General features: G+C 42.0%; 2 protein-coding genes across 6 annotated transcripts; both read left to right on the top strand.

Moving 5' to 3' along the window:
* The first annotated feature begins 4,729 nt into the window (after positions 1-4,729).
* On the top strand, positions 4,730-5,452 carry Krtap4-9 (keratin associated protein 4-9). 4 transcript variants are annotated; one of them, XM_017597708.2, is made up of 3 exons: positions 4,730-4,917; positions 4,963-5,108; positions 5,214-5,452. In XM_017597708.2, the coding sequence occupies exons 1-3, from the start codon at positions 4,730-4,732 to the stop codon at positions 5,450-5,452; spliced, it is 573 nt and encodes a 190-aa protein (XP_017453197.1). The 4 variants fall into 4 exon arrangements, with proteins under 4 accessions (XP_017453197.1, XP_017453198.1, XP_063126080.1 ...); XM_017597709.2 differs by having other exon boundaries at positions 4,963-5,151; positions 5,323-5,452; XM_063270010.1 differs by having other exon boundaries at positions 4,963-5,181; positions 5,407-5,452.
* Positions 5,453-12,445: 6,993 nt separating this feature from the next.
* LOC108348279 (keratin-associated protein 4-2-like) lies at positions 12,446-13,045 on the top strand. Of its 2 annotated transcripts, none has more exons than XM_063270011.1 (2): positions 12,446-12,792; positions 13,000-13,045. In XM_063270011.1, exons 1-2 carry the CDS (start codon positions 12,446-12,448, stop codon positions 13,043-13,045), a joined length of 393 nt encoding a protein of 130 aa, XP_063126081.1. The 2 variants fall into 2 exon arrangements, with proteins under 2 accessions (XP_063126081.1, XP_017453201.1); XM_017597712.1 differs by having other exon boundaries at positions 12,910-13,045.
* The last annotated feature ends 12,117 nt before the right edge of the window (positions 13,046-25,162 follow it).

The raw sequence follows: 25,162 nt of genomic DNA, 5'->3' as shown, positions 1-25,162 counted from the left end.
ATCAAATTAGACAAGGTTCATTTCCTTGCACAATTATCAAGGTAGATGGAAAATAGTTGCTCGTCCTGTGTTGAGTCACCATCAGCTCTTGATGAACCATCTCCTAAGTGTCTTTCTTGCCTTAATTTCTTCAACTGTCACATGCCCTTGTGTGTCTAGTCACTCTATGATTCAGTCTCACGGTGGGTGGCTCTACTGTCTGCCCTTAGACCATCATGATTATTAAAGACCCATACTTGTTTCTGGGAATGGTGGAGGATAAAGATTCATCGTTCCGACTGCTTATCCACAGTGGGTCAGGTGGGTACTAAGGATTTGAATAGCAAGACCATAGATATGAAGAAAGAAAGCTCTTCCTCTGCTGACTCCTACATTTTCTGCACCAATTTCAAAGTGGGAAACTGAATGGGGAACTGTCAATGTTTATTCACCCCCCTTTTGTCAGAAAATCTTTAATAATCATTTATGGGGCCTGTCTTTCCTGTGAGTAACAGACCTCAAGTGTCTTGCAAAGTTCAGGTTTCTCTTCTCTGTCACTGAAATTATTTCTCTCCATTTTTGTCGACTGTCTTTCTGGATTAACAGAACAGATAAGCTCATACCCTAACTTTTCTAAGATTTACCTTGCAACAACATCTGTTAATCAGGTAGCACTGCCACTTATGCTAATTTAAACCCAAAAGTCTGTGTTCTGATGGATCTTAGCTGGAGACTCTCTTGTTTCATGATTCTAGTAGTAGACTAGACTCCCTTCTTAATGTTCATTTTATACTTGTGTGTGCATATATGTGTGTATGTGTGTGTGTGTGTATGGGTTTTGTGATTATATATTACACATACATATGTGACATATGTGCAATACATATGTGATATATGCACTCATAGCAAATATTTACATATTTAAATGTATGTTTAAATATGTATATATTCAAGTATGCAAATATCTGATGCACATGCATATATAGCATATGTAAATAAAATATTCATATGTATCTATTGCAGGACACAGTAAATGCTTAAAGGACATAAGCAACCATCAAATTAGCTAGTTTCAAACATGTTTCAACAATGAGGAATGCTTTTAGTCCCTCTGCTATCCTTTTTTGGTCAAGAGGCAGACAGACAGGGAGTAACAGTGTGATAACTATTAAGTTTCTTTCTTTTTTTTTTTTTTTTTTTTGGTTCTTTTTTTCGGAGCTGGGGACCGAACCCAGGGCCTTGTGCTTCCTAGGCAAGCGCTCTACCCCTGAGCTAAATCCCCAACCCCAACTATTAAGTTTCTTAATTAGGACCATTTAATGGTCAGGACCTTTTCAATACTTTTATGACATTAATTTGCTCAGCCAATACTTAGTTTATAGGCTATTTCTCATAGTTTCATATTTGTAGAGCTTGAAAAGATGAAGGATTTAGATAAGTATATGTCCTGGACGAGAGTTCCCCTGGATTGCTGCAGCAACAAGGACACCTTTACTTCCATGTGGCCATGTGGAGGAAGATTTCTTGGTTACTAGTAGAGTTATAGAACTAGTACATCTAGGGCATAACTCCTATACCTGAGGCTGGGGGATCATTGCTGAAGAGAGAGTGGAAACATTGTTTCGGTCAGAGAATCAGTTTGTTTTGAGATTGTGACTCCTAGCAATGTCAGAAGCTCCACCCATGGGATCTCACCAACATGGCTACTGAAACATGAGTTGAACAAAGACAACAACAATAGACATGTGAACATGAATGGGGGAAAGCTCATGATGTTGCAACCCTACACAAAGAAATACAGGAGACATAGGAATGATCGAAGTGGGAGAATCATCTTTTCCAGGGAAGAACATATCAACTGTCAACCGGCTATCCAATATCACATTGTCATCTCTGAAAAACATACAAACAAGTAACATTGCATAGATTGACCAAGTTGCATTTATGTATTCAGGAATATATAATATATACACAAAGAGAAAAAATGATGTAATTGTATTATAACTTCAAAACAACAGCAGCAGCAACAACAACAATAATAATAATAGTCTTTTGGGTTGTGTATATAGTTCTTTGGTACAAGGCTTGCCTAGCATCACACAAGGTACTGGGATCAAAGACACAAAATGAATAAAATGAGTGCCTTTTCCTCATTTAAATGGGCAGAGTACATTCTCACTGTGGACTAGTATACAGAGAATCGTAGTCTTTAAACCAGTGTTTCTTATGTTGGGCTGCATGCGAGGCATCCATAGAGTGCTATAATCTGCCAAATTCTGTCTCATGCCCTGAACAATATCCCACTAACTAGTCTGAGAATCTGTAACCTTTAGAAATTTACAGGAGATTCCAATGACTCCTTAGACATCCAGTTTCCACACTAAACTGCCCACATGGCCTGCTTTATATCCCTTGTAATATTCAACAGTTACTTTGACCACTACACAGTGAAATATTGCTAGGTCTCGTCAGTATATCAGGCAAATCTCATATCAAATATAAAAGACCCACACTGATGAGAATAGACCCTCATGGAATAGAGTCTTCTGACTGGATTTGTTTTAAAAGAAGAAATCACCAAACTGAAGAGACACTGGAGTAATAGAAAAGCAATTGTGAATTAGTCGTCGTGATTCCCTGCCCCCTGAAGTCAAAGCTTGAGTCTCTGTTGTTCCACTCTCATGGATGTTGTTCAAATCCTGTGAGTACTAGAAGGATACAAAATAGTCAGGAGGACTCTTGGTGTTTCATTCTACTGTTTTCAAAATCACACACACACACACACACACACACACACACACACACACACACACACACACACACATATATATATTTATGTGTGTGTAAAATTTGCTATTAGTTACATTAATGCTATGGAAACATTTTTTGTTTTGTTTTGTTTTCTGTCCATGACTAAAATGAGCACAGACACATGCTCTATGGGCAAATTATTGATGTGGACCTCAGATTTCAGCTCCCCTTGGGATAATCTGAGGAGGCCCATTAACTATGGCCACCAAGTCCAAGCACATAGCAAATACCTGAAAGGCCTTCTACAGAGGAGCCAGACACTGTTACTTTTACCTTGACCAACCCTGGAGGCATTCAGTCTTGAGCTACTAAGGACCTGTACTGGCTGAGGTTTTGTGATTCTTATACATTAATTTCCAGTACAAATCCATGCTCGTTTCACCTATAAGAAAAGGGCTTACTTAGTCTTCTTAAACAGAAATGAAACATTTTTTTAAATCAGTCAACACAGTCTTCATCCAATACCTTTATTTCATTTGTGGTCCCTCTAATAACAGTGAATCACAAGAATAACAACAAAAACAACAACAACAATGACGACGACAACAACAACAGCTCTCCTACATGTATCATCCTTTAAACTATACATACTGTCTACAACTACAAGCCAATGAAAACACAGACAGATCAAATGTTTGCTAAGCAAGTCTGGTAAAAATTTGTTCAGTATGCTTGGTCATTAATTGGTATCCATTAAGACTTTTAATGATGCCACCACAAAGCTGCCGCAAGTGCCCACCCACCCATTTCTATACCAACAGACCATGAGTAATGTACGGGCAGCATTCCTCATTTTCAGAAACCCTAATCACCTGGCCACATGGGTGGGATTTTTATACTCCTTAAGTCATTGATGTATCCTACCTATAAATGAATAATAGCCAATGTCCTTTCATACAGATGTTTGCTTTTAAAAATTACCTATTCTATGTCCATTTTTTTCATCAGATGCCTGAAGGGTAAGATCTAGTCCACTTAACTTGAGTAGAGACACAGTTGAGGCTACAGGGGTGAGGACCTCCACAGACACAGGAGATCCAGAGCCAAACAGAACAAGAGGCACTAAATCGATCATTTAACTAAAGTTATAACTTAGAAAAGAAAGAGCTCGGGTCAGTATTTGCTATAAAAGTATGAAGGCTAGGCTGTCAGAGACAGAGGGAAAAAATTCTGCATGGCAGAAGCAAGGTGCCTGGATTTGAGACTGAGCTGAGATGTCACCCAGTTCTCCTAAGAGGTGCCGAAACTGAGTGTTGTGTTACAGTTTTGTTTTTGGGAAAAAAAATCAGCACTTTAACATTTAGTTTTCTACCTAAAATCTTTCTGTGTTTCTCACTGAATAATAAACAAGAAAGTGAACCATGGTCCACATAGGGTAAGAGATACGGCTTAACAGGCTTCCTAATCTCAACCATTGGAGTTTTTTTGTGGTCAAATGTCCTGTGCCAGTTTGACCCATTAGGGATGAGTCATCCATATAATAAAGTTCTATTCTCCTGGAGAATTCCAGCAGAAACAATTATTCCAGCAGAAACAATTATGGACCTGTAAGACCAATGATTATCTAAGGATAGACAGTAGAGCCATCTACTATGAGGCTGAATCACAGAGAAATATGATGTCATGGGACAATTGTTTGAAAGAAACTAAAGCAAGAAAGACACTTAGAGGATGGTTCAGCAAGAGCTGAGGATGACTCTTACCACCAGGAAAAGAAACTCGGCTCCCCAATTACCTTCATAATTTAGTCAGGGTAAAAAAACCCAACTTGAGAATAAACTGTTTATTAACACAAACAATAACAAGGAAAGAATGCGGCATGTAAGGACAGCAGCCCCTCGGCAGGGTATAAAAGGGGATGTGAGCAGGGAGACTCCCACTTCCAAACCTTCCAACCCACCTTCTTGTAAACCCATCCAGAACCTCCACCTCTGACACCATGGTCAACTCCTGTTGTGGCTCTGTCTGCTCTGAGGAGGGCTGTGGCCAAGGCTGCTGCCAGCCCAGCTGCTGCCAGACCACCTGCTGTAGGACCACCTGCTGTCGTCCCAGCTGCTGTGTGTCCAGCTGCTGCAGGCCCAGCTGCTGTGTGTCCAGCTGCTGCAGACCTAGCTGCTGCCAGTCTGTGTGCTGCCAGCCCACCTGCTGCCGCCCCAGCTGCTGTGTGTCCAGCTGCTGCCAGCCCACCTGCTGCCGCCCCAGCTGTTGCATTTCTAGCTGCTGCAGGCCTTCCTGCTGCCGCCCTAGTTGTTGTGTGTCCAGCTGCTGCAGGCCCCAGTGCTGCCAGTCTGTGTGCTGCCAGCCTACCTGCTGCCGCCCCAGCTGCTGCCGCCCCAGCTGCTGCATTTCCAGCTGCTGCAGGCCCAGCTGCTGCCGCCCTAGCTGCTGTGTGTCCAGCTGCTGCAGGCCCTCTTGCTGCATCTCCAGTTGCTGCCGCCCCTGCTGCGGTAGTTCTAGCTGTTGTGGATCCAGCTGCTGCCGTCCCACCTGCTGCATTTCTAGCTGTTGCAGGCCTTCTTGCTGCTGCCCCAGCTGCTGTGTTTCCGGTTGCTGCAGGCCCCAGTGTTGCATCTCTAGCTGTTGCCGCCCCACCTGCTGCCAGACCACCTGTTGCAGGACCACCTGCTGCCGCCCAGCATGCTCCAGTGGGTCTTGCTGCTGAGCACTGTCACCCACAGTCTCCTGTTCTTCATCACCCAGCATTCCTAATGTAGAACATGTGTGAGCTGAACCCCAAGATGCTAACCAAAGGCTTTATTCCAACTGATAATGATTTTGGCCCCCGAACATACTGTCCCTATTCCTGCCTGTTTATTATCTGTCTTTAAAAAAATCACAAGATTAAATTTTTTTCCTAAATCTGTAACGTTTGACATCATCCCCATAGACAAATTTGTTCCTTGCCATATTCCTAAGAATGAAAATTCCCTAACATATTAAATAAATTTGAATTTTGCAAGCACCCAAATATATATAGCATGTCTTGTTATTTGTCCTCTCAGATTATTTTCCTCATCTACCAAGTTCTGAAGCTGATTTCTAAGTACAAAGACAGCACATGAACTCAGGTGTGCCAACACTTTCCTCGTGGCACAACTCCTCCTACACAGAAAGGTGCTCTCATAGAATAAAGGCACGGTCCTCTGTGCTGAAAACTTTCTCTGGTTAAAGAGGCAGCAGCAGGTAGGAGACTGAAGATCCTTGGCACTGAGTTCTTGCAGTGAGGGGGTTGGGGGTAGCACAAGCCCTTACTCACTCAGTCAAGTGACCATGCACCTCACAGCTTTCCCTTCAGTTACCCGGCTGCTACTTTCACACCAGTCCTGTTGACTTACGTCATTCCCTAAGTTTACCTCAATTCTTTCTGAGGTCACTGTAAGCTCCTTGTCTCAACTCCATGTACAGAGGCAGGTCCCCGAGGACAAGCAGCCTAACACCCATGTTCCCAGCTCCAGTGCCCCTTCCCTCCCACAGAAGTCTAACATAATACAGTGAGGTCCATGGGCTCAGGATCAATCTTGACTTTTGCTTCACTGAAGTGTAAATCTCCTGAACATCGCCTATTTATTGATTCTATCATTTTTCAACTCTTTGTAATGTTTTGAGTTTTAAAATGTATGCTGGATATTGATTTTTCTGTGCAATGAATATGTGCTAAAATCTTTTCTTTTTCCAGCCTATCACTGAATATTGTAGTTTCTTTTTTTGATGAGACCCATGACTTTGAAGTTTTGTTTTTATGTTTTTCCTCTCACAGTTTTTACTTTTCAAGTTTTGAGTTAAATGTTTCATCCATTTTGAGTAAACATTTGTCTGGGGGAAGGGCAAGGATTAATTTCAATAGTCTACATGTGAATTTCCTGTTTTCCTAACACAAGTTGCAAAAGGGACTCTCCTTGCTGGGGGCCCTGTCTGGATAGGGTCAGATATGGATGTAGAACAGAGTATTAAAGGAGGCCAAGAGCTGATGACCTCTGACCTTTACCTCTCTGTTACTTCTGGGGGCCAAAAGCTGATGGAAATTTCACTCTATCTTACCATTCTGGAGCCAAAGGATGATGGCTTCTGGCACTTAACTGCTGCTGATAGCAGCAGGAGATTAATGAAAGTCTCTTTTCTCTTTGAGTCAGTGGCCTCTTGCTGGCTAGTCAGGAGGCTTGGAGAAGCCTCTTTTTTATTTTTTTTAAAAGATTTATTTATTTAATGTATATGAGTACACTATTGCTATCTTCAGACACACACCAGAAGAGGGATCTCTTTACAGATGGTTGTGAGCCACCACGTGGTTGCTGGGAATTGAACTCAGGACCTCTTGAAGAGCAGCCATGCTCTTAACCACTGAACCATCTCTCCAGCCCCTTGGAGAAGCCTCTTAGTGAGCCAGAAAGCTAAGCAAAGCAAAGAAAGTCACACACACACACACACACACACACATACACACACACACACACACACAGAGGAAATGAAGCAGAAAAAGGACACACCATCATTTTATTGTTGTTCTTAGTTTCTATAACTTCTCAGGATAATTGACCATATGGTTTTAAAAGTATTTTTACATTTAATAAGTTCATAGTAAGGAAAAGGCAATAGTCCGTGTCGTAGACCAGTAAGGTTTAAGGAGTTACAGCAGAATTGTTTACACGTCTTTACATTAAGTCTAGTACCCGACTGAACACTCATTATCTGTTTTCTGGCTTCATAAGTTTATTATAAGCCTATTATTATCGTAAGTTAGCACAGTTTTGTCAAGAGACAAATCATCCATCTTGTGTCTTGGTATTTTGAAATCTTGTATAGATAAACTAGTCCACCATTTACTTACTATTTTTGCACTTACAATAAATTGCCCATTCCTACTTCATGGCCTGTAGTTACCAGATAATGGCCTCGTGCATAATCTACAAGGAATGTTTTCCTAGATTTGTTCCAAGCCTCTTTTCTTTTCCTGGTGCAATTAACCCATGGCACATGAAGTTTTCCAGAGCTCTATTTGCAGCTTTTATTGTACAGGGGGTTTGAAATTACTTGTATCGATTTAGGGGTTTTAAGAAAATTATTATCAGGAATTATGAAATCATCAGTTTGTCTACACAGCATTACTACACGAAAGTACATCTGTGTAATGATTCTGCAGTAGACCTGTCATGTCCAACACAGTATGAAATTCCCAGAGAATCACGAAGTCGGTGGCAGAAAAGGCATATCAGAAGCAGGAAACACTGCTGGGATGAAGTCTCTGTGGACTTTGCTTCCACAGCACCACAGCGCACCCATCTCAGCCGTACAAAACAGCTTTCTCCAGAAAACTTGCTTGCCATAGCCTTTCCTAGATGGTTTCTGCCGTCCCACCACCCAAATCTGTTCATAGCAACTTAATCAAAACTCAGAAGGTGTCGGTTACTTCTTGATCTGCGGTTACATTATGCAGAGTTCATTACCTCCTTTAGAGGGCAATTAGAGGCTGTGATTGTTGCTTCCTACAACTAAGTCAATAAGAGAGGAAAGAGAAAATCAATTCCAGCATCAAAAGGCCAAAAACTTCCCCTTCAAATAGATTACCAAATCCCACCTACAATTCTATGGGTTCCCTTAAAATGAAATGTTCCTTGGGTGTTTATAAAGCAATTCTAAACTTTAAGAGGGAAGAGGGCAAGGAAAGGAAGGAGGAAAGAAAGAAAGAAAGAAAGAAAGAAAGAAAGAAAGAAAGAAAGAAAGAAAGAAAGGAAGGAAGGAAGAAAGGAAGGAAGATGGAGGAAGGGAGGGAGAGAAAGAGACAGACAGACACACACACACACACACACACAGAGAAAGGGGGAGAGAGAGAGAGAGAGAGAGAGAGAGAGAGAGAGAGAGAGAGAGAACAAAGTATTAGAAATAAACAAAGCAGTTTTGAGTGTAAAGACATTTTATTTTGTGTTTGTTTTCTGTTCTGCTGTCAGCATTTTAAAAACTGTTCAGCTGTTGGGGGAAATGGCTACCAGTTCTGTGTTTAAGGAAGTTCGTATCTAAGCTGTCAGGGGAGGAATACTGGAAGCAAGCAAATCAATGTCTTGAGCTACAGAATACTGTATGTAAGTGTCCAAAATTTAACAGACAAGTTCTTAGGAAATCAGATTAACAGGGCGGCCCTCAAACTTTTAAAGAGTGTTAAGTCACTAAAAGCAAAACCAGGAGACATTTTGTTTTAATTAAAAATAGATGTTTTCCATACAATATGTTATTATGGGTTTCCCTCCCCCAATAATTCCTTCCAAATCCTCTCCAATTCCCAACCCACCCAAACTCACAATCTTTCTGTCTCTCTCTCATTAAAATACAAGCAGGAATCTAACAAATTAATACAAAAAATAAGATAAAATAAAATATAAAATGTGGAATAGGATGGTACATAAATGGAGAAAAATATCCACAGAACAAGCACAAGACACACACACACACACACACACACACACACACACACACACAGACACACTAAACAGAGAGAGAGAAGGAGAGAGAGAGAGAGAGAGAGAGAGAGAAAGACAGAAAGACAGTCATAAAAATTCCATAAGAACAGGAACCACAGTATACATGCAGAAGACCTGTAAGGAGAAAAATAAGAAAGAAATCAAAACAAAAATATTGCCTACACAAATTATTTAGACATGGAAGCTTCAAAAATGCCATTGAGTTGGTTGTGTGTTTGTTTTGTACGACTGGGTACAGGGAATGCCTTTGGGAGTGGTTTGTATACCCATGAACCCCATATAAGTTACATGATCCTGTGAATCCCACCTCAGAGTCTAGCAAACTGAGCTTTGTATAAAAGAAGAGAGATAGCCCAGATACCAGTCACCTAATTTGTGTATCTAGCCCTGATCCTAATTATTAATTTTGCTTTATACCAGGTAAATTTTAGCAAAAAAGTATATAGTTATGACCCTTCTGTTTAATGACTTCTTCTTTTAAAACAAACCTAGTAATTAGGCTCCATGTTGATCTATTCTCATTAGTGTGGGTCTCTCTTGGTGGCTATGAGGGCTTCCTATGTTCATGAAGAGACTCAGCATTGTTTCATTGTATTCAAAGTGACTGTTAAATATTACAAGTGGCACAAATACAGGTGATGTCGGCAGCTTGAAGGGTACTTTCTTTTTCCCCATTAATTCATTTATTTATTCACTTTTTCTTCTAACTATAGCCCCCCCTCAGACCCTGTTTCACTCAGCCTCCTCCCCATCTCCTCTAGGAAGGAGGAGGCCCCTTGGGTACCATCCTATTCTGCTGCTTCAAGTAACTGCAGGACTAGGCATATCCTCTCCCACTGAGGCCAGCCGGACAGTCCAGTTAGAGGAAAAGGATCCACAGGCAGGCAACAGAGGCAGGGACAGCCTCAGCTCCAGTTGCTGGAGGACGTGCATGAAGATCAAGCTGCTCATTTGCTACACATGTGCAGGGTGCCTGGGTCCAGCCCATGTGTGCTCTTAGTTTTGGTGGTTCAGTCTCTGGGATTCCCCCAAGGATCCAGGTTAGTTTAATCTGTTACTCTTCTCCTGGAGTCTCAGTCCCCAGCGTATCCCTCAGTTCTTCCCCAAACTCAGAATGGCCAACCAGTGACTAGTCTAACTTTATCCCATGGGCAAGAACCAATCCCTGACACTATTAATGATACTCTGTTGTACTCGCAGATAGGAGCTGTCCTCTCAGAGGGTCTACCCAGCAGCTGACTGAAAGAGATGCAGAGCCCACGGCCAAATGTTAGATAGAGCTCAAGGAGTTTAGCAGCAGATTTTCAAATCTAAGCGTTCCTTGGGATCACTTGTAGACTTCAAAAACTTGCTGGTATTCAGACTAGTCAAAGGTATTTGACAGTTTGTAATATTCTGCAGATGTGTATAGTCAATTTCTCTCAATTGGATCATTCCTAAATTCCCTAAGTTCCCTGTACTGCTTTGTGTACAGTTGAGACATCATGACTTTCCCCATCCATATTCTTGTAGCTATGTTATTGTCCTTGTTCAACTTATGTTCAGCCATGTTGGTGAAACTCTGTGGGTGGAGCTTCTGACATTGCTAGGAGTTACAGTAAACTCCCTGATGCTCTGGCTGAAACAATGTTTCTTTCTTCAGCAATGATCCCCCAGGTACAGGAGTTACATTCTGTGGACCAGATGGGACTGGGCTCTATAACTCTACTAGTAACCATGAAATATTCCTCTATGTGGTCACGTTGAAGCAGAGGTTTCATTGTTACTGAGGCAATCCAGGGAGGCTCTCATCCAGGACCTATACTTATTTAAATATTTCATCTTTTCAAGCTCTACAAATATGAGACTACGAAAAAAAAAAGCCTGTAGACTAAGTGTTGGTTGAGCAAATTAATGTCATAAAAATATTGAAAAGGTCCTGACCATTAAATGGTCCTAACCATTAAATTTCTTAACAATGGTGCTATCACACTGTTACTCCCTATTTGTCTGTTTCTTGACCAACAGAGGAGAGCAGAGAGATTGAAGCATTCCTCTTTTCTGAAACATAATTCATCTAGCTAATTGGATGGTTGCTCATGCCCTTTAGGCATTTATTGTGTCCTGCACATATGTAAATAAAATATTTAATGTACCAGGTTCATACATATATCATATGTAGATCACACATATTTCACATATGTAAGTTTGTGATATATAATCACAAAACAGACACATGCATGTATATATAACTCTATATACATGTACAAAATGAACATTAAGCAATGAGTCTAATCCATCATTTGAAATATGAAACTGGAGGGTCTCAAGCTCATAAACTCAGAGGAAGCAGGGCAGTTGTTTAAATTAGCATAAGTGACAGAGCTACATGGTTATCAAATGTTAAAAAGTATATCTTGGAAAAGTCAGCATATGATTGTGTAGTTTCTGTTAATCAAGAAGGAGAGTTTGACAAAAATGGAGATAAATATCCCACAGGCCAGACCTGAGAAACCTGAACTTAGGGAAACACTTGAGATCTGTGACTCATAGTAAACACAGGCCCCATAAATGATTTTTAACGATTTTTCTGGCAAAAAGAAAGGGGGTGGATGAACATTAACATTTCCTCATTCAGTTTCCCACTTTGAAATTGGTGCAGAAAATGTAGGAGTCACCAGAGGAAGAGCTTTCTTTCTTCATGTCTATGGTTTTGCTATTCAAATCCTTAGTACCCACCTGACCCACTGTGGATAAGCAGTCGGAATGATGAATCTTTATCCTCCACCATTCCCAGAAACAAGTATGGGTCTTTAATAATCATGATGGTCTAAGGGCAGACAGTAGAGCCACCCACCGTGAGACTGAATCATAGAGTGACTAGACACACGAGGGCATGTGACAGTTAGAAGAAATTAAGGCAAGAAAGACACTTAGGAGATGGTTCATCAAGAGCTGATGGTGACTCAACACAGGACGAGCAACTATTTTCCATCTACCTTGATAATTGTGCAAGGAAATGAACCTTGTCTAATTTGATAACCAGGTATTTATCAACACAAACAATAACAAGGAAAGAATGCGGCATGTAAGGACAGCAGCCCCTTGGCAGGGTATAAAAGGGGATGTGAGCAGGGAGACTCCCACTTCCAAACCTTCCAACCCACCTTCTTGTAAACCCATCCAGAACCTCCACCTCTGACACCATGGTCAACTCCTGTTGTGGCTCTGTCTGCTCTGAGGAGGGTTGTGGCCAAGGCTGCTGCCAGCCCAGCTGCTGCCAGACCACCTGCTGTAGGACCACCTGCTGTCGTCCCAGCTGCTGTGTGTCCAGCTGCTGCAGACCTAGCTGCTGCCAGTCTGTGTGCTGCCAGCCCACCTGCTGCCGCCCCAGCTGTTGCATTTCTAGCTGCTGCAGGCCTTCCTGCTGCCGCCCTAGCTGCTGTGTGTCCAGCTGCTGCAGGCCCCAGTGCTGCCAGTCTGTGTGCTGCCAGCCTACCTGCTGCCGCCCCAGCTGTTGCAGGCCTTCCTGCTGCCGCCCTAGCTGCTGTGTGTCCAGCTGCTGCAGGCCCTCTTGCTGCATCTCCAGTTGCCGCCCCTGCTGTGGTAGTTCTAGCTGTTGTGGATCCAGCTGCTGCCGTCCCGCCTGCTGCATTTCTAGCTGTTGCAGGCCTTCTTGCTGCCGCCCCAGCTGCTGTGTGTCCAGCTGTTGCAGACCCCAGTGCTGCACCCCCACCTGCTGCCAGACTACCTGTTGCAGGACCACCTGCTGCCGCCCATCATGCTCCAGTGGTTCTTGCTGCTGAGCACTGTCACCCAGTCCCCTGTTCTTCATAACCCTCCACTTGTGATGTAGACCATTAGTGAGAGGAACCCCAAGATGCCACTCAAAGCCTTTGTTCCAAGTGATAATAATTCCGGCCTCCCAATGTACTTACAGCTGCTGGACTTTTTAATATCTCTTTACAACACGTAAAAAGTTTGTGTCTTCTTTGACATCCGTCAACTCTCACCTTATCTCAGTAGAATAGTTTGTTGTCTGCCACAGTTTTAAAATGGAGATTTTTGTATTTGTTAAATAAATACAAAATTGTAGTTATGCAAATATAAAGATACTATGTTTCCTTGTTTCTTCTTCTGAAATGGTTGTCCCCATATCTGAACTTCTACTTAGCCCATCTATAAATAAACAAATTACATCAGGTAATTTCTAGCATTTCCAGTCTCTGCTCTGTTCCCTCTGTATCTTCCTCCCAATGCAGGAAGATGATCTCATAGGCCATGTATGTACTTATAAACCCTGTTCCTGATTTCTTTCTCTGACCGGAGGGTTGGTTTAAAAAGGAAAGTCAAAGCCTCTAGGCAGAGCACTCTAGCAGGGAGAGGGTGGGTGAATACATGTTCTTTCTCCCTCCCATTCAAATGCACATGTGTCCTCCCATGTCTTGAGAGGTCTTGAGTAGTTTGGACCACTGGTGCCTCCTTGGGTGTCCTGCTCTCTCTCTCTCTCTCTCTCTCTCTCTCTCTCTCTCTCTCTCTCTCTCTCTCTCCTGGGTGTCCTCATCCCTGTTTTAATGACTTCTCTAATTCCCTATATTATGTTCTAGGATTATTTCTTACATGAATAGCTTTATAACCTTCAACATTGTGCCATCTAATGAGAACATACATTCTAAGACCCTCCAGCTAATCTCAATATTACTGCTATTCAATATATTTTCCATAGAACGTGGAGATCCCATGTGTTCTAGTTTGGTCTCAGTTGCTGTGATAAATACTATATCCCTAATCAACTGTGGAGGAAAGCGTTTACTTCAGCTTACAGTTCATAATCCATCATAGAAGGAAGCTGAGACAGGGACCTAGAACCAAGAACTAACACAGAGACCTCAGAACAATTCTGCTTGCTTGCTTTCTTATACAACATTGAGCCACCTTTTCAGGTGTAGCAACACTCATTTCCACATAACTCACTTATCAAGAAAATGCTTCACAAACATGTCCATAAGCTAACCTAATGAAAGCAATTCCTCAGTTGCGGTTGCCTGCACTTTGCATCAAGTTGGCAAAATTTAGCCAGCATGGTTTAAAGTCAAGTTTCAATTTGGTGGCTAGTGAAATGGTATGTGTTAGGCATATGTTCTTGTATCTTTCTTTTATTTTATTTTGCACTATCTTGGTTATACTAGATATTTTTGAGATTTTTGTTACTTTTAATTCTCAGTAAGGCCATTACTGTACAGTACTATTAAAAATATACTTCGATATCTCTCTTAGTTGGGGTTTTACTGCTGTAAACAGACACCATGACCAAGGCAACTCTTACAAAGGACATTTATTGGAGCTGGCTTACAGGCTCAGAGGTTCATCCCATTATCGTCAAGGTGGAAACATGGCATCATCCATTACATGGTACTGGAGGAGCTGAAAGATCCACATCTTCATCTGAAGGCTGCTAGCAGAATACTTACTTCCAGGCAACTAGTTTAGGGTATTAAAGCTCACACCCACAGTGACCCATCTACTCCAACAAGGCCACACCATTTAATAATACCATCCCCTGTCCCGAGCAAATACAAACCATCGCATTCTACTCCCTGGTCCCCATAGGCTTGTTCAAGTATATGAGTCTATGGAGGCCATACCAAAACATAGCAATACACATTTAGTCCAACTTCTAGAGTCCCCACAGTTAACAGTGGCAACAATGTTAAAAGTCCAAAGCTCAAGGTCTCTTTTGAGATTCATCCAATCACTTAACTGTAACCCCCAAAGCAAGACAGGAACCCAGATGGGCAGACTCCAGACTCTGCATCTCCATGTCTGATGTCAAAGCGGTCTTCAGATCTCCAACTCCCTTTTCTTCTTTGTTGACTGCAACAGACATCTTTCTCCTGGTCTGTTTCCACTACCTTTTAGCAGCTTTCTTCATCAGATAGCCCATGACTCTGGCATCTCAAATGTCTTGGGATCTCCAGGGCAACTTCAATGTTACAGCTTCTTGTTTCAATGTTTAGCATCTACACATGATCTTATGGGCTTCTCCAGCTCTGCCCTGTGAAGCACTCTAAGCTCAGGTTGATCCACTCCACTGTGGCTGCTATTCTAGATGATCATCTCATGGTACTGGCATCTCCAATACACTGGCAACTTCCACTGCAACTAGTCTTCACTAATGGCTTCTCATAGGCTCTCTTCATAGTGCCAAACCTCAGTCCCCTTCAGTCCTGGGCAGTCAACTGCAACTGAGGCTAGACCTTACTAATGGCCTTCCAAAGCCTCTCACAATGCCAAGCCTCAGCTGCTCTTCATGACCCCTTCATGCCTTCAAAACGAGTACCTCCCGGGTGACTCTTACACATTACCAAGTACAGCTGTAGCACAAGGTTTAACATTGGCCATCTCTGCAACACAGCTTCTTTGTGCTCTCAGACATCACTTTTCACCTCAGTGATGCTGGTCTCTTCTTAATCACCACTAATTTCTGAGTTCAAGCTAACAAGTATTAATTGTCCCAGTAGTCCCTTCTATGCTGGACTCAAAAGCCAGAGACAAGTGGACAAAGCTGCTGAGTTCTGCTTGTTGCTGGGGCTGAAGCATGGCCACCTTGTTCTATTAGTTATTGCTAGCTTCCTCTTTTCTGATTCCCTCACTGCCTAAGGTCTTCATTTCATTACGGTTGCCACTCAAAAGTGATTTATGAAGTTCAGAGAGATCCATGTTTTGCTGGCAACTCTGAATTTTCTGACCAACTGTGTGGAGAAAGATCACTGGCCAACTTTCTGTATTGAAATATATGCACAAAGTGTTCCAGAAAATTGTTTTCCTATCTTACATCTTTTCATAGAAATACTGGTGTCAGATGAATTAATTAAATGAAAATATAAACTAACATATATCAGAGACCAATGGAACAGGATTTTTAAAATTATTTATCCTCATATGATTGTACCTATGATCATTCAACACCTGGTGTGAGGGTAGCAAGGAAATTATCTAATCAGTGTACATATGAGAAATACCAGAATAGATTGCTCACATGCAATACAGGCAAGCAATGATGACAGAAATTCATTCAAATTCCGGAATATTTGGGCAGTAGCTCAGGATTCTCTCTGATGTTGGAAACCTTAGCTCCTATTTTGATGTAGCTGTATGTTTGATGTCAATAGATTTCTGATGGGAGGTTGTAAAGAGATTGAATGAGCCTTAAGGGACTTTAGAAAATGAGACATGGGTCTGTGAGCATGCTTTAGGTCACCAGAAAAACCAACATGAGCTTGAATGGGTTCAGCCCACCTCCCCCATCAACAAAACATAACTCTTCTGTGATGGTTTGCATGTTTGGCACTATTAGAAGGTGTGGCCTTGTTGGAGGAAGCGTATCACTGTGGGAGTGAGCTTGGAGACCCTCCTCCTAGCTGCCTGAGGATGCACAGTCTGTCCCTGGCTTCCTTCAGCTAAAGATGTAGAACTCTCAGCTCCTCCTGCACCATGCCAGCCTGGATGGTGCCATGCTCCTGCCTTGAGGAAATGGACTGAATCTCTGAACTTGTAGCCAGCCCCAATTAAATGTTGTCTTTTATAAAAGTTGCATTGTTCATGGTATCTGTTCACAGCAATAAAACTCAAAGACACCTTCTTATCCCTCCTTCCACAAAGGATCAACTAGAGGACAACAAACCATGGATTGCTCTTCAGGATTTAACATGCTACATCACATAGCATGGCCAAAACTTGCTTGCTTGCATCTTGTCTGTACTGAAATCTTAACTGAAATCCATACTGAAAGAAACAAAATACAGATAAAATTATTGCTTTGAACTCATAATAACCAGGATAAAGAATAAAAGGTAGAACAAATGCTTTTGACCTTATACTGAACTTGTAAAATGATGGAAACATAAAAACTATTAAGTTTGTTAGGAGGATTGATAGAAAAACATGTAACCAAAAACTGTGCCAAACCTCCATTTTGTGTATCAATTTCCCCCTCTTTTCTGAATGAGAAAATGCCTTGTAGTATGTAGAGAAATATATCTTAGGTGGTATGAATACATAGAGAGAAAAACTAAAATTGGTAGGGCATGCTCACTATAGTTTTGCTTTATCCACCAAATGCATGAATATGTATGTATGTATGTATGTATGTATGTATGTATGTATGTATGTATGTGTGTAAGAGCTTGGTCACTAAAATTTTCATCTATCCCCCAATGTGCGAATCTCTATAAGTATGATTGTCTCTTTGTCTGTCTCTCTGTCTGTCTGATTAATACTCTGTTTTCATGTATGTATATATGCATGTATTTATATGCATATGTATGGATGTATGTTTATATGTATGTACATATGTCTGCAGGCCTGAAGGTGAAATTTAGGAGCTTATTGACAGGAGCTTGCTTCTGTGGGAGTACATTGCTTGATATAGTAAGTTTATGATTTTGAGTGTATGGCTAGACAGTAGTGGACAGTGGTGGACAACAGTGGTGGACAACAGTGGTGGACAGTGGTGGACAGTAGTGGACAGTGGTGGAAAACAGTGGTGGACAGTGGTAGACAGTAGTGGACAGTGGTGGACAGTGGTAGACAGTGCTGGACAAGAGTGCTTGACACTGGTGAACAGTGGTGGACAGTAGTGGACAGTAGTGGTGGACAGTGGTGGACAGTGGTGGACAATGGTGGACAGTAGTGGTTGAGAGTGGTGGACAGTGGTGGACAACAGTGGTAGACAACAGTTTTGGACAGTGCTGGACAACAGTGGTGGACATTAGTGGACAACAAAGACGGACAGTGATGGACAGTGGTGGACATTAGTGGACAACAAAGATGGACAGTGGTGGACAGTGGTGGACAGTGGTGGACAACAGTGTTGGACAGTAGTGGACTGTAGTAGACAGTGGTGGAGAACAGTGGTGGACAGTGGTGGACAGTAATAGACAGTGGTGGAGAACAGTGGTGGACAGTGGTGAACAGTGGTGGACAACAGTGGTGGACAACAGTGGTGGACAACAGTGATGGACAGTAGTGGACAGTGGTGGACAATGTTGGACAGTAGTGGACAGTAGTGAACAGTCCATATTTAGTTCTTGGCAACTTACAAGGATTTGCAGGACATCAGAGCTTATTGCCATTCATAGACAAAATCAGCCCCAGATTACTCAGTTTGTTCATATAAAAACTACCAGCTGCAGTTATCACAGGAGCACATAAAAGTTACTTTCAGCAGTGGGCCAAATCACTTAGTCCAAACTGGTTTCTCCTCAGGTTAACCTATGGTGTTTGAACTGGCTTTTCTAACCTGAGCCCTTTGTGTTCTCCAAAAGATACCAATCCCATGATGCCATGGTCCTCATTTCATTGTTGCTGCCTTCAAACATAATTTGTGAGGTTCGGAGAATAGCACATTTATCTGGGAATTCTGAATGTTTTGCCCATCCATGTGGAGAAGGTTCACTGTCCAACATTCTGCCTTGAAATATGAGAGACTCAAGACTAAAGGACAATAGACTGTTGAATCACCATAGATTACAATGCAGGATTTGACACTGTCCATCACATATCATGGCCAAGTCTTGCATGCTTGCATCTTGTCTTCACTGAAATCTTCCCAAAATTGAGATCTATTACTGTAGAGAGCCTGTGCACTGAGGCTGACTAGCACACTCCCGAGGTAAGCATAGAGATGATTCCAAAGGGACAATGTCATCTGTTATACTAGCGGACATCTTGGGAAAGAGAATTCTTTGAAGATCCAGTGTTGGTCCACTGAGAGCAGGTACTGCAGTCCACAGAGAATGTCCAAGTTTCTCAAAGCTGCCATCTTTGACAAATACATTTGGAGCAATCCTGAGATTCTCTAACATACTTCCTGCTTTCTCTTTCAGTAACTGTACTAGAGACAACACTCCAACATCCTATTTAAGAGAACTGAAGTAAACCATAGTCTTAGGGTCATTAGGCTAGGCGGGCAATTTTTCTTAGTTATCTGAAGTTAGGGTCCTAATGAAGTGTAGGTTGCCCAGAGGAACTAGAAGATATGAGGTACCTCTCCAGGAGAAAAGGTCCAGTTTCGACTTGTGAAAGAAGCAAACACTCTAGGTACACTTCCTCTGAAGATTGTCAAGGGATAAAAGAGAGTTAGTTTGGAATTGCATTTAAAATACTCCACTCCAATGACTGATAATTGGGTCTAAGACGAGATTGTGTGTCACTGACATAGATGAGATTAATGAATATTGTCTTCCAGTCTAGTTTGTCATGTTCCTTGTCATGTTAACAGGTCTAATGTGGATTCTCTTTCAATATACACTTCTCATAACCACCATCCCAGAAAAACTACACAGAAGAGCATTGGCACTCTCCACAGCCATCTACAGCAGGGCAAGGTTGTAATGGGCTCTGTGTCCTCATGCCAGTGGTCTTTCATGCACATATACTCTGTACCAAGATGGCCCATTATTTGTGAGCCATCAGACTAATGAGGCCTGTCAATCTTGAAGGGAGGCAAGTTATGCCAAAAAATGATCTGAAAACACAGTGTGTGAATACCAAGAACATCCCTTGGAAGCCAAGACAGGCCAAAGTACTTCTCATAGGCTTCTGCTTCCATGGAAATTGATTCCTCACCCATCATGAGTAGAAACCCATGATTTGCTTGCACCATGAATACTGACTCAGGAGCAGAATCTGGACTCTTTGGATAATTTATTTACACACAATTCATCAGGAGGAAGGAATGCTGAAGTTGAGGACAGCAGATCCTCAGCAGGGTATAAAAGCACACCTGGGCAGAGAGGCTGCCAAAGCATCCAAGCTAACTTCTAACAACCCAGACCAACTCTCCATCCTCTGACACCATGCAGTGTTGTTGTAACCCATGCTGCTGCCAGCCATGTTGCTGCCAGACCACCTGCTGCAGGACCACCTGCTGCCGCCCCTGCTGCTGCCAGCCCTGCTGCTGTGGATCCAACTGCTGCCAGTCTGGCTGCTGCTAGACCACCAGCTGCAACCACAGCTGCCACTGACACCCCTACTCTTGCCCAACCTGTTCTTGTAGGTCTTGCTCTGGAGCATGCTCACCCACTCTTGACCCCTGCAGCATCAAATAGACCTCATGTGGATCGCTTGTATCCCAGACTCAGAAAGGCCTTTCTATAGAGTTTGCAACAACTCATAGTTTTTGGGTCCAAACAAATATGCTGCCCTATCCCTTGCTTCCCTTCTCTGAAATAAACACATTCCCCAACCTTTCTCTGCACTTGGGAAACTCTCATCTGGAAATTGTAAATCCTTGGCACTTTTAAACACTGGGGATCTCCCCCTATTTAAATAAAGGTGAACTCCATACCAACCCCAATAACAAGTGTCAGGAATCTTCATTTTTTTTATTTATGTCAATACATGGCCCTAAATTGGAGAAACACCATCAATGCACTGTGAAAACAACTGCAGCAGACTTTGTCAAAATGTTCCTTCTGTTTGTTTGAGAGTACAAACACATTTGAATCTAGAGATAGATATAGGTGAGTCACTCGATGTCTAGTGGTGGAATCCTTGGGTATGAGTTTGGTCAGTATATTTTTTGGAGAGTTTTATAGGTAGGGAAGTCGTTCGTGTTTCAGAGTCTCAGGAATTTCTCAGTTGGTTCTCTAGCACCATTGGGGTAGCTCCACAGGCCAGATATCAACACTTGCAACCTATCTGTGCCCAGCTTCCTGCATCCATTGTGACTGTCTTGAGGTACAAGTCATACCTTAACCCCAAAGCAAAAGTCACAAAAAAACACTGTTCTCATGGGTACTTTGGATATGAGGCCTCAAATCTGGAACTCTACAATGCTTGAGTCCCCAGATACTTTTCCTGTGTTCTTCTTAAAGCCATGGATGACATTAAGGCCAGGAATGCACACAATCACTCCTTGTTTGCAATCCTAGATCATAGATCTGCCCAAACTGTTCTTGTAGGTCTTGCTCTGGAACATGCTTACCCACTCTAGGCCACTGCAGCATCAAATAGACCGCACGTGGATCACTTGTATCCCAGGCCCATAAAGGTCCTTCCACAGAGACTTCTGCAACTGATAATGCTTGGGTGCAAACAAATATGCTGACCCATACCTCGCTTCCCTTCTCTGAAAGACACACATTCCCCAACCTTTCTCTGTACTTGGGAACCTCTCTTCTTGAAACTATAAATCCTTTAGACTTTTATCATCGATTTAAATACTGGGGATTTACCCCTATTTAAATAAATGTGACCTCTGTACCAACACCCAATTACAAGTGTCATGAATCTTCATTTCTCCTTAATGTCAATACTTGGTCCTAAACTTGACAAACAGTTCCATCATCTCTGCACCGTGACCAGAACTGCAGGAGACTTTGTCAGATGCTCCTGATTCTTTTGTAGTACAATTCCATTTGAATAAGCAGATAGAGACATAGATAGATAGATAGATAGATAGATAGATAGATAGATACATACATACATACATACATACATACATACATACACACACACATAAGAGTCACTGAATTGCTACTAGTGGAATCCTTTGGGTATGACTTTGGTGAGTACATTTTTGGAGAGTTATGCAAGTAGGGCAGGCTCTGGTGTTTCAGAGTCTTGGGAATTGCTCAGTTGGTTCTCTCATCTCATTGTGGTAGCTCCAGGTGCCAGATGTAAACTCTTGCAGCAGATCTGTGCACAGCTGCCTGCATCAATTGGCACTCCCTGGAGGTCCAAGTCATCCATTATCCCCAAAGTGAAAGTCATACAAAATACACTCTTCTCTTAGGTGAGTTTTGAGGCCTCAAATCAGGAACTGTACAATCTTTCAGTACACAGATGTTTTTTCCTGTGTTCTTCTTGAATCTGAGGGTGACATGAGAAGCAGGAAGACAATTATCCTAGGTTCTAAACCTAGATCATAGAGGAAATTTCAGGGTAGAGATTCAACTACTTGGAAGTGAATCTGAAGCTGGCACGGGGGTGGGGAGGACAAGGAGCACTCACTCTTCCTCCCTCTTAAAGAATACGATGGTGTGCACATAGATTTTCGTCAACCTTGTGAGTACTTGCTTGCAGTGCTGAACGTAAGACTGGATGTGCTATTTTTCATTTCGCTCTATACAACACTTTTCATGTTCTTTTCCAGCCACAGTAGATTTGGTTTAAAAAAAAATACTAAAAGGGAAACGCCATGTAGGAGGAGCTGCAGTGGACAAAGGACCTACTTGGAAAATACCCACTGTTTTTCATGCCTGTGTGGGGCGTACCTTATGTTGGCACAGCCCCATAGTTCTTGTCCTGGAAGTGTTTCTTGAAGCTGATGTGCATTCTTATGCTTATCATTGCTGTGGGCCTCATTGTTGTGACATTGTGTGATTGTGCAATGAAAGACACTCTCTGGCATTTGTCTTTTTCAATTGATTTCTTATCATAAGATGTATGATGGAGGAACTTTTTCTTGATATGAAATTTTTAAACTTATGATATAAATATTATTGCTTTCAACTTATAATTAATACAAGAAACAAATGATAGATAAACTATTGCTTTGAATTCATGATGAGCAGCATAGAGAATAAAAGATAGAACTCATGATTAGAACTTATACTGAACTTGTAAAATGATGGAAACATAAAAACTATTAAATTAGTTAGAAGGATTGTTAGAAAACCATGTAATAAAATATTGTGCCAAACCTCCACTTGTGTACTAATATTCCCTCTCTTCTGAAGGAGTAAATGCCTCTAAGTTTGTAGAGAAAATGATCTTAGGCAGTATGAGTAGATTGAGAGCAAATCTAAGTTGGTGGGGCATGCTCACTACAGCTTTGCATTATCCACAAATTGTAAGCATATGAACCTATATAAAATAGTACAAGCTTGGACAATGAAGGTTGCATCTATCTCCCAACATGTGAATGTCTATAAGTCTGATGATGTCTCTGTCTGTCTGTCTCTCTGACTGTCTAATACTCTGTTTTCTGGTATCCATATATGAATGTATTTATGTACATATGTATGAATGCATATTTACATTTGTATACCATGTATGTAGGCCAGTAAGGTGAGTTATAGTAGCTTGTAGATGGGAGCGTGCTCTAAGGGAGTGCACTGCTTGATCCAGTAAGTTTGTGTTTTTGAGTATATTAATTCTCTCCATCTTTAGTTCTTGGCAACTAGAACTTACTTTCAGGCAAAGCCACGAACAGTCCCAGATAATTCAGTTTGTTAATGTACAAACTAACACCTGCCATTGTCAAAGGGGCAGATGTAAGTTGCTTTAGGCAGTGGGCTAAATCACTTCATCAAAACCAGTTGGTTTCTCCTCAGGTTAACCTATGGTGTTTTACCTGCCTTTTTAACCTAAATACTTTGTGTACTCCCACAGATACCAATTCCATGATGCACTGATCCTCATTTAATATTTGCTGCTCTCAAACATATTTTGTGAGCTTCAGAAGCCTGCACATTTTGCCGACAACTCTGAATTTTCTGCCCACTCATGCAGAGCAAGTTCACTGGCCAACTATCTGTCTTGAAATGTATGCACAAGAATGATACAGAGCCCTGAGGAACTTTCGAGAATCAAACATGGGTTGTGCGAGCATGTTTTTGCTCATCAGGATTCCAGCATAAACTTGAATGAGTTTAGCACAGCCTCCATCAACAAAACATAACCTTTCTTACCACTTCTTCCCCAATGGCTCAAGACTACAGGACAATACACTGTTGAATCACCATGGATTGCACTGCAGGATTTGATATCGTCCATCACATACCATGGCCAAATCTTGCGTGCTTGAATATCTTGTCTGTACTGAGGTCATGCCGAAATTGAGACCTACTGCAGTAGAGAACCTGTCCAATGAGGCTGACCAGCAGACCTCAGAGCTAAGCATACACAGGATTCCAAAGACCTAGTATCATCTGGTAGACCAGCAGACATCTTGGGAAAGAGAAGTCTTTGGAGATCCAATGTTGGTTCAATGATGGCAGGTACTACAGTCCACAGAGAATGTCCAGGTTTCCCAAAGCTGTCATCTTTTACAAGGTACATTTAGAGCAATCCTGGGATTCTCTCACACATTTTCCTACTCTTTCTTTCAGTATCTGTACTAGAGACAATAGCCCAATGCCTTATTTAAGAGAACTGAATCAAACCATGTGCATAGTGTCATTGGCCAGGATGGATTACGTTTCTTAGTTATCTCATGTTAGTGTCCCAGTGAAGTGCAGGTCCCCCAGAGGAGCTAGAAGATATGTGGCACATGTAGAGTAGATAAGGTCCAGTTTGTACTCCAGCAAGAAGAGAAAATCTAGGTCCACTTCATCCAAGAACTGTCCAGGGATTAAAAAAAATGGTAGTTTGAAATTACATTTAAGACATTTCACTACACTGACTGATAATTATGTCTAAGAAACAGATTGTTTATCCCCCACATGCCAGAGGATGTTAATGAAGGTAGTCTGCCAGTGTAGCCCATTATGTGCCTTGGACTTTGGTTGGGATGAATTCCAGTAATTAATAGATCTGATATGGAACTTGTTTCATACACATGTCTTAACCACCATCCCAGAAAAGCAACAGAGAACAGCATTGGCACTACCCACCGCCATCTATGGCAGGGCAAAATCCTATTGGCCTTGGTACCCTCATGCCAGCATTTTTTCATGCTCATATTCACTGTACCAAAAGGTTCCATTATGTGTGAGCCATCAGACTAATGAGGCCTGTCAGTCTTGAAGGGAGGCAAGCTATGCCACAAACCAATGTGGAAACTCAGGTTGTGAATACCAAGAACATCAGGTACCACTTCCCTGGGAAGCAAAGACAGGCCAAAGTGCTTCCCATAGACTTCAGCTTCCACTGAAATTGATACCTGACACATCACGGGAAGCATCTCGTGATGT

This window comes from Rattus norvegicus, chromosome 10 (assembly GCF_036323735.1).
Source record: "Rattus norvegicus strain BN/NHsdMcwi chromosome 10, GRCr8, whole genome shotgun sequence".
Taxonomy (NCBI): Eukaryota; Metazoa; Chordata; class Mammalia; order Rodentia; family Muridae; genus Rattus; species Rattus norvegicus.
The sequence above is the reverse complement of the archived record's forward strand: the minus strand, read 5'-3'. Positions and strand labels throughout refer to the sequence as shown.

Excerpts from the sequence above, each read along its gene's own strand:
- LOC108348279 (XM_017597712.1), top strand. The coding sequence starts at position 12,446 with ATGGTCAACTCCTGTTGTGGCTCTGTCTGCTCTGAGGAGGGTTGTGGC. Across the intron at positions 12,793-12,909 it reads TGCCGCCCTAGCTGCTGTGT|GCCTTCTTGCTGCCGCCCCA; the intron begins GTCCAGCTGCTG and ends TAGCTGTTGCAG.
- Krtap4-9 (XM_017597707.2), top strand. The coding sequence starts at position 4,730 with ATGGTCAACTCCTGTTGTGGCTCTGTCTGCTCTGAGGAGGGCTGTGGC. Across the intron at positions 5,068-5,112 it reads TCCAGCTGCTGCAGGCCCCA|CTGCTGCCGCCCCAGCTGCT; the intron begins GTGCTGCCAGTC and ends CTGCCGCCCCAG.